The sequence below is a fragment of the Fukomys damarensis genome, unplaced genomic scaffold (assembly GCF_012274545.1).
Source record: "Fukomys damarensis isolate Sample0158 unplaced genomic scaffold, DMR_v1.0_HiC HiC_scaffold_33, whole genome shotgun sequence".
NCBI lineage: Eukaryota > Metazoa > Chordata > Mammalia > Rodentia > Bathyergidae > Fukomys > Fukomys damarensis.
This window is the reverse complement of record NW_022900945.1, coordinates 25,253,622-25,263,840: the sequence shown is the minus strand read 5'-3', so window position 1 is coordinate 25,263,840 and position 10,219 is coordinate 25,253,622. Positions and strand designations below refer to the sequence as shown.

General features: G+C 33.2%; 1 protein-coding gene across 7 annotated transcripts in view; it reads right to left on the bottom strand.

Annotated features, from left to right (window-relative positions):
* Positions 1 to 3,568: 3,568 nt before the first annotated feature.
* Positions 3,569 to 10,219, bottom strand: part of Brdt (bromodomain testis associated) — a 61,739-nt gene continuing 55,088 nt past the window's right edge. For all 7 annotated transcript variants that reach the window (XM_019210793.1, XM_019210792.1, XM_033758373.1 and 4 more), the window contains 3 exons: positions 9,335 to 9,540; positions 8,447 to 8,627; positions 3,569 to 3,658 (listed from right to left, as the gene is read on the bottom strand). In XM_019210793.1, the coding sequence (XP_019066338.1) occupies positions 3,590 to 3,658; positions 8,447 to 8,627; positions 9,335 to 9,540 (456 nt within the window). In that variant the 3' untranslated portion in view covers positions 3,569 to 3,589. The remainder of the gene's footprint in view (positions 3,659 to 8,446; positions 8,628 to 9,334; positions 9,541 to 10,219) is intronic.

Sequence of the window (10,219 nt, the reverse complement as noted above, 5' to 3'; positions counted from 1 at the left end):
AAAAAAAAAAAAAAAAAAAAAAAAAAAAAACTAAAAATATTTCCTTGGACTGTACCTTCTGACCGACAGATCCCATTTTAGGAGCTCGATCATTTAGAAACAGAAGCACAAATACATAATAAAGCTATATTAACAGGGTATTCCTTTGGCACTATTCATAGTATAAAAAGGTGGTAAGCAACTGAGTCAACAGGGGATTGTTTACATAAACATGATCTAGCTGTATGTACTACTTATGTACAGCTTTTTTAAAAGTCAGACTGTAGACATCTAGTGATCTGATTAAATGTTCATGATGAATTAAATAAAATGTATAGATGGCCATATTTTTGTAAAAACAAGTCCTTCAAATCTTTTATATTTGGATAAGCTCAAAGAAGGTAGAATACACAAATCTTGATCTCTCTATAATTGGGATAGAGAGAAACTTTCTTTTTTTTGGTACCAGGGATTGAACTTGGGACCTTGTGCTTGTGAGGCAGGCAGCAGAACCACTGAGCTAAATCCCCAGCCAAGAGAAACTTTCTTAATACATCTAAATTTAGTACTTAAAAGATATCTAAAAGCTTTGTAATTAAGGACATTATAAAATTAACAATCAGACATATTCATATATAACTGACTTATGATCTTTGAATTGGTAAACTGGTTCTGTTGTTTTCTACAATTATATACAAATGTTTAAATAGATAATACTTGTAATACACAATGCCTAAGATCCAGTATAATGAACTATGAAAAAATTTATAAACAAGAATTATCCTTTAATGACCATATTTTAAAAAAACAAATGAACTGCACTTTTTAAAAAGGTGTTGTCTTAATTTTTAAAAATTACTATAAAAAATGAGCCAAGGATGAGAAGAACCAACATAAAGAAGGAAATCACATGTTCTATAATTGACCTTTCAGAACAAAAAGTTTGTGTGTTGATAATTATATACAGGAGGGAACACAATTGTAATGGAAATTATAATTGCTGGAGCAATGTCCTTGGGGAGGTGAGAACTGTTCAGAGATTTGCCATACCTTAAGGTAGGGACAGTTCCTCCTTAGTGAGAGAAGGGAGAACAGAACATATGAACAGTTTGTAGATGTGGTGTTGGAAACTCAAAGTTCTCAATGAATGACTTGTTACCTCAGTGAAGAAGCAGAAAGAGGTAGCACAGACTGATGGTAAGGAAGGCTGTTTTGGCTGGAGGTCTGAGAGAATGGAGATATGAAATAGCTGACTGCCTAGGGAGAGTGAATGAATCATGAACACTTACTAAGATTTCTGGCCAACACTAAAGCTCATTTGAGTTTATGCTCAGAAATTTAAAGTGAGAATGGTTATCTTGTTTGCACATCTATCAGCACATTCAGCTCAATGGGTGTGGAGCCAGTGGTCAGATTTCATAAGGGTTTGAATTTGGCTAGGGAAATACAACATAGAAAGGAGCAAAGGAGTCAAGAGGGTATGTGAAGGAGTGATTATAACAATGTACTACAAACTCAGAGGATAAGTAGAGAAGTGCAGGCATGAAAGGGAAAGTGCTGTAGTTTTCAAATTAAGAATTGAACTCAGGGCCTTACACATGCTAGGCACATGCTCTACCATTGAGCTGTAACCCCAGTCTGCAAAGCACTGTGAAAAGAATTGACAGACTGTAGGTCCTGGGGAGGTCTAAAGACTGCTGGAGTTAAGGGCTGTTCACAGTAAGCCGAAAAAATACAGGTGGAAGTAGCAAGATATGTTTGACATGGAGACTAAGGAAAAGTTTCAGAAACTGCCAAAGGCAAAGGAGTGAGTGGCTGAAGCTGATCTTGCTATCAAGATCGCTAGCACAGAAGTATCTACAGGAGAGAGACAATGAGAAACTGACATCTCTGGGGAAAAGGAGTGAGCAAGGGATGGTAAATGAGTACAGATGGGTGATGACATGAAAATTTTAAATCAGGGAGTTTTTTTAGACACTGAATTTATGATTTAGTCAAGTCTAAACTTGTATTTCTAAAAACATCCCAGTTGAAACTGATGCAGTTGGTCCAGGGGTCACATTTTCTGTACAACTCAGAACAAAACCAGAAAAGAAACGAAAAGGTCAACTATGTAGGGAATGCTGTTGACTTTTCATGAATCCCAGAAAACACAATGAAAATATTTTAGTATTTGGAGAGCAGTGATAGATGAGGCTAGAAAAAGGGTCCTCACAAAACCAGGCTTCAGTTTAAGAAAGTTAAATGTAAGAGAAGCCAAACTTATCATTGTTAAATGAAAGACAACAAAATATTTTACTAAAAAAAGTGTACACTATAGGAAGGATCAGTTATAAATCAGTATTATTCTCTGCTAACTGACTTCAACCAAGCTACCAAAATTGAGGAAGTCTCACAAACTGCAAAGCTGGTTAAAGAGAACATGGTAGTTATAACATAGCTTCCTATAATTTTTTAGGGAAATAACATAAAATATACTGTTTAGCATACACATACTGATTTCTTGATTAAAAACAGATACAGCTGAATAAGAATAGTTATCTCACTTTAAATCTAGCCATTGCATGAAGGTAACAACACTACTTTTATCAGTTAATCATGTTTTAATTGGTTAACAGTCTAAAGATATTTCAAAAATTATCATTAATTATAAAATTTAGTTCAAGAAAACTTATTCTTCACTAAAATATATACACTTTGAATTTTTATCAGAATAGTGCTTAAATCATTTTACAGTCGAGTTCAAAATTTTAAAATACACAAAGCTAACATGATTTATACAAAATTGCAACATGAAAATGACAAAAAATATTTCACAGATTAACTTTAAGTAAACATCATTATCACATATACATATGAAGAAATAGCAGATAAATTCTTATAGAAATTTGTATACATAATATTTACTATTATTTTGCTTCAAATTCAACTTTTTTTTTTTTGAGACAGGGTCTTACTCTGTCATTCAGGCTGGCCTTGAACTCACTATGTAGCCTATGCTGGCCTCAAACTGGCAGTGATCCTCCTGCCTCAGCCTCTCAAGTGCTGGGATTACAGGTGTGCACCACCACACCTGGCTAAATTCAGTATCTTTCAACCCATAGGTTATTGTTTCTTGAAATTAAATGTCTATATAAAACTTGAATATGGAGCCAGCAGACTTAAGTAACTTGATGCTCAAGTTGTTAGAAGCTCTAAATGTTTTTGAAGGCAAGCAAATATTTGTTTTACAAGTTAAAAACTCAACAGGAATCATGCTTTTTATATATTTTTATATAGTCATCATTTTTTAAACAATCAGGGAGTATCTATTGGATTTTCATTGCTTAAAACAAGGCTTATCATACATTGCTGATAATGATTTGTAGAATGAATAACATATAGAATATAGTCAGTTTTCAGGGATCCAAATTATAAAATTTCCTATACTAGCCTTAAGAATAAACATATAGCTATTTAAAAATGTAAGTGAAATTGTTTAATCATTTAAGACCAGTGAAAATACAACATGAGATTGCTATCTTCATGTTTGAAAGAGTCATTTTACCATATGTATTTTAATCTTTTATATTATTCATTTAAAGTTGATGGTTAATTTAAAAACTGAGTTTCAATCAAAATTGTTTTCAAACATTGTCATAATGTCACTTTGAAGAGTCATATCAATGGTACCCGCCATCTGTAAAAAAAGAGAACATTTTAATTACTTTAAAAATATATGCCTTTACTATAGCTATATAAAAATGATAATACAACATATGGAAACAGACTATACAAAATGCCAACAATTTATTTAACAAAATGGATTATTTTTGATTTGCTAAAATACTGTGTTTTTGTTAACACACTGTTCATGAGATAAATAAAATTAAAACCTGCCACAGATTAAAATTAGACCCTTATCTTTCGTCATGCACTAAATTAAAATCCAAATGGATTAAAGATCTAAATATTAAAACAGAAACATTAAACTTGCTGGAAGGTAAGTTAGGCAGAACTCTGGAAGACATTGGTATAGGAAAAGACTTTATGAACAAATCCTCAGTAGCACGGGAACTAGCAGATAGAATCAACAACTGGGATCTCGTCTTAGTAAAAAGCTTCTGTACTTCAAAAGAAACCATCAGCAGAACTAAGAGACAATCTACAATGTGGGAAAAAAATTTTACCAGCTGTTCCTCAGACAAAGGATTATTATCAAGGATATATAAAGAACTCAAAACAATCAGTCCCCCCAAATATAAAGACCCGATTCAAAAAATGGGCATCCGAAATGAACAGACATTTCTCAGACAAAGAAGTAAAAGCAGCAAGAAAATATTTGAAAAAATGTTCCACATCACTGGTCATTCGAGAGATGCAGATGAAAACAACACTGAGATTCCACCTCAACCCACAAAGAATGGCTGCTATCAAGAAATCACACAATAACAAATGTTGGCGGGGTTGTGGGGAGAAAGGAACCCTTCTCCATTGTTGGTGGGAGTGCAGACTAGTGCAGCCACTATGGAAATCAATATGGAGATACCTCAAAGAGCTTGGACTGGAGGCTCCATTTGACCCAGCCATCCCTCTGCTGGGTATCTTTCCAAGAGGACTAAAAGAATCATATCACAGAGAAGTATGTGCACCCATGTTTATAGCGGCACAGTTTGTAATAGCTAAAACTTGGAAACAGCCCATTTGCCCATCCGTTGGAAACTGGATAAAGAAGTTGTGGTTTTTCTATAAAATGGAATATTACTCAGCCATAAAGAATGAGAAAATAGATTCATTCATAGGAAAATGGATACATATTGAAGATATACGCCTAAGTGAAATAAATAAGTCACACATGTGTAAATACCGAATAGTTTCCCTGGTGTAAATAATCTGCAACAATGCATAAGATTCTAATAAGATTACTGACATTTAGAAATGGGAAGAAAGGAGCTAAAGGTGTAGGGAAGGTGGGATGGGTAGGGGAAGAGTAAAAAGGGAAAAGAAAAAAATGTGAGAGAATGAAAAGATGAAAATAAAGTGTTTGTAAATGGGAAGGGGAGGAGGGGGTAAAGGGAGGATAGGGACAAGTGGAAAAAATGAGAATCAAGACTTGTCATGTAGAGGTACAAGATCCCAACAATGAATGTAACTGTACTCTATCCCTAAAATGTACCAATAAACTCAATTAAAGCTGAAAAAAAAACCTATGTGAACATGAAAAATAAGTTTGACCAATTTCTCAAAGACAGGAAACTGAATATGGATAAAGTGGGTATTAATAAGAATATTAACTGAGAGAGCACACTGTTTTATTCCTGTAACCAACATAGTGTTAGTCACAAAATTATTTTCTGAATGAAGCAATATTTTCTCTACATAAAAGAACTGATATAATGTCAAAGCTGAGGGCTTTCCTTGATTCTGCCATTATCAACTGCGGAACTAAGGCAAATTATTTTAGTCTATTTTATTTATAGGCATTTTTTTATTTTTATTGAGTTTATTGGTACATTTTAGGTATACGGTACAGTTACATTCATGATTGGGATCTTGTACCTTTACATGACAGATCTTGGTTCTCATTTTTTCCACTTGTCCCTACCCTCCCTTTACCCCCTCCTCCCCTCCCCATTTACAAACACTTTATTTCCATTTTTTTTCATTTTCTCCTATTTTTTCCTTTTCCCATATTCCCTTTCCCCTACCCTTCCCACTTTCCCTACACCTTTTATAGGTATTTATGAAGACAAAATCAAATTGCTTGTGTAATATTCAAAACAATGCTTTATGAATTCTCAAAAGCTTTCAAATACTAAGCTTTTAACACTAAAATAAACTGAAGTAGAGAAAAAGCTACTTAAGACCAAAGAGATGTATACTGTATCTTGAAGTTATATTCTATCCCCTTGTTATACAGGTTGGAGAGTCCCTGCCAACTGAAATATCAAATATTAAAATTTAAAAACCTAAAAAAATAGTCCTTAATAAACAACAGCTGACCAGGGTGATAGGTAAAAGCACCAATTTACAAACTGTTGGCTTCCTGGTAGTCACTGATATTTTCATTAGCTGTGTAGGAAGAGATTTGGAATTATGATCTACCTGCTATAATTTATTATCCCTTTGGGTATATCTAACTCACTATACTTAAAATTTATCTTATAGGCAAACAGATACTTCTTAAATCCTAAACCAGGCTACTTTCCTCACGCCTACTTCCTAGTACGTCAAATGTCTAGCTAAATAGTTCTTAAAGTTCTTATTTTAAACCTGTAATGTGAGAGTTGGATATATTATCCTACTCTAAATATCACATGGTACTCTGTAAGTATACATATAGTAAGATTCAAAGAAATGTAAATAATCTATTTAAGGATTTTTGTGTACATAATGTTGCACACCAAAAATGTGAATGATATTTTATTACTATATATGTTTTTAAAAAAATAAACTCTTAAGCTACAAAAAGACATTGTGTTTTTCTCCGAAATACTGGGGATTGCAACCAGGGACTGCTAAATTGTGTCCTAGTAAAATTATTTATTTTTATTTTTATTTTGGGTCTCACTAAGTTGCCTACTCTGGCCTTGAACTTGTAATGCTCCTGCCTCAGCCTCTTGAACAGTTAGGATTATAAGCATAAACCACCATGTCCAGCAGACATAGAACTTTAAATGAACAATGTTAAATGAAAGAAAACCAAGTGAAAAGGCTACACATTGTATAGTTCCAACTATTTGACATTATGGAAAAGCCAAAACTATGGAGACTAGAAAAATCAGTGGTTGCCAGGGAGGAAGGGTTTAATAGGAGGAGCACAGAGGACTTTTAGGGCAAGGAACAATAATGACTGATAAATGTCATTACACATTTGTCAAAACCCATAAAAGACACAATACAAAAAGTATTAAACCATGGACTTTACTTACTAATGTAAGGTGGACAATGTCGTGTTGGATGGTGGGGAATATTTCAGAGCAATTTTTCTATGATCCAAAACTGCTCCCAAAATAAAGCTCATTATTTTTTTAAAGCTATTTGTAAATAAAGACATTTTCAGATACAAAAACTCAGAAAGAATTCATGCACAGTAGACTACACTACTGTGAAGAGGCTGAGGGAGGAGAATCACAAGTTCAAGGCCAGCCTGGACCTGTGAGACCCCCAAGTCAAAATAAAATATAATTAAATAAAAAGGACCAGGGATGTAGCTTAATGGTAGAATACTTGCATAACAGTATGTGTGAAGTCCTGAATTTAATACCCATTCCTGAAAGAAAAAAATAGGAGCACTGGAAGTGGTTACCCACGCAAATAAATTTTATAAAGCTCTTCTTATTTGGAACATTTTAAGGTACAGAATTTCCCCATGCCAACAGTAGTCATAAAAAGGTAAAGTGGCTATATTAAATTTCAGAATACACGAAATTGCCAGGAATAAAGATAATTTCATTACAAAAATGGGGAAATAACAGAGGACATGATAACATAATAAGCCTAAGTGTTTAACTACTTAATAATAGCTTTGAAATGCATGAAATGAAATTGAAAATTCTAAGGATAGAAAGACAAATTTATAGTTACATAATCATGTATGTAAACGCTTTTTCCCCTTATAACTGATAGAACAAATAGCAAAAATTAGTAAGGACACAGTAGACTTGTTGCCAACCAACTTAACCTATATCCAACAGCAGCAGAATATCTACCAAGCTAGACCATACAATAGGCCACGAAACAAGTCTCAAAAAATCAAAGAATTGAAGTTAGCACTATTCTCTGGCCATAACAAAATTAAATTAGAAACCACTAGCAGAAGTCACTCATCATAAAATTCCTAAATATTTGAAAATTCAACACTTCTAAAATACGGATAAAAGGCATCAATTCTAGTTTTAAAAATATCAGACAGGCAGGCAGGCTGTATATAAAGGCTCTCAAATCAAGCCAATTTCTGACAAGATCAGGCGTGTTCAGGGTGGTAAAGCTGTAGGCTCAAGCCACTTTCTTAATCTAGCATTCAAAGAAATGCTGGTCTGGAACAGGTCGCATATCTTTTGACCACAATTTGTAAGTGATTTACAGATTTCTTTTCATGAGTAACAATGTGGTAAATCACTTCACTTATGTGCCAGGCATTTTTCTATGTGCCTAATGCACATTAATGAATTTCATCTTCAAAACAGGTGCTATGAGTCCCTCTTTCTAAATGACCAAATTGAGTCAGAATGATTGAACTGTCAAAACCCAAAAGTCTAGTAAATAGCAGAACTCAGGCCTATAATCCAGTCGGTCTAGTAGCTGTAATGTCAATATTCCATATTACATATTACACTTGCTTCCTTTCGCTGAGTTAAGCTCTAATTTCAGAACCTCATCCTCACCAAAGAAGTAACTGCAGTGTCACTGAAAACCCCCTGAATGTATCTTTGAACACATCAAAGGTCTGGTAAATTGTTTCTTTGTTAAAGTAAAATTCACTTACTGCTTCTCTCCTCCTCCTCTCTTGCTCTTTCTCTCTTGCTAAATTACGGTCTTTGAGAAGCCAGAGATTGCATTTATCTTGAGCTTCCAATGACTGCTGATGGTTTTTTTGCTCTTCTCCAAGGCACTTGTTTTGCAGTTCATTTGAAAAAAATTCTAGAGGCAATCCATTTCCAAGGTCCCTTAAAGAACAGTAAAGTTTAAAGTAGGTTTCAAGTTCTTTAAGAGTTTTTATTATAAAGATGCATTATTAAATAACAAATATAAAGCAATATACCATTTTCCCATGCTATGATGTTGTTTTTAAATTTTATTTTTGATGTGTCCAATTTTACATACAGTGATCTAAATTAAAGACAACAACAACGAAAAGTTTTGGAAAACTGTGACCAAGTCACATCACTGTCTTCCTACATACAGAATGAAAAAACTTTAACAAGAGTTTTGGAAAATAATGTCTGCATAGTATGGCAGTTCTTATATCTTTCCTAGCTTAATTGCTTGTTTCTGTGTTCTTCAAAATACAGTAGATTCTGTTCAGAAAATATGTTAAAATGTACTTTTAAAAATTACAATTTGTTGTTTTCTATGAAGTAACTGTAGTTACTTAACATATATTTAAAATACATTCCTATACCTCCTAATGCCTCTCTTAACCACTCACCAGTACAATTATTTAAATACAGGATGATCAAAAACTGCATATTTTCCATTAATTTTATAACAGGTAATATAAAAATGACAATTTTATCAAATCTCTTCAATGCAGGAATTTGTTGAAATGACACCTCCCCAAGCAATGCTTAGCATAGTCACTACGTAAAGAAACATGCTACTGGAGTGATGCTTGAGGTAAACTGTGAAGTGATTAATCCAGTAAACTACAAACCTCTGATTTTCTGGAGACACTTTTGGTTCCTTTGCATTTTGCTCCAGATGTTTCCTTATTAATTCTTGTTTTCGAGCTTTCACTTCTTTTTCTATTGCCGCTTTTCTAAATTGGTTGAAGAGCTGATCTGAAGATTTCAGTATGCTTGGCGTTTTCACTGGTTTGCCTAAATTTTTCCAAGAGTCTGCATTCTTAATCTTTATATCCTAAAAGAAATAATTGATTTAGTCTATGTCAACCAAATTTTAAAAGGAAGATAGTATCTCCTAATCCAGTAATCAATCAAATTAAGATTTCAAAGGACTTAATGGACTTTTATTAAATGTTACTAAAATCAGGGGCAAAATGAAAACAATATAATAACTCAAGTATTCCTCTAAGAACAAACTGAAGTAGCACGGTCACCAATTATTTCAATTTAAGACACACATTAACTGCATAATTTGCAAGGAATATAAAAATAAGTAAACCACTCACTGTAGTTACCTTATGATACTTATGACCCTATAGGGAAAATAAAGACATAAGTGATTAAGAGGCAAATTAAGATTAAGAATGAATGGCATGGGATTTGTTGAGAACTTTCTAACCTGGCTGTCTTTTCTTTTTCTGTGGTAAGAGAAAACTATCTGATGTGATCAAATGGTCTTAAGATAGGTTGAGATCCATGCTGCCCAATAGAAATATATGTAATTTAAAATTTTCTAGTAGCTTAAGGTTTTTTAAATTTAAATTTTTATTACATTTTATTTAAACACATATACTCAAAGCAAATTTTAAACTTTGTTTCTTAAATTGCTCCAACCATATTTCAAGGGCTCTGCAGCCACATGAAAATTAAAAGTCTAGTTGGCTTTTCTTTTTCTTTTTTTTTTTTTTTTTTTA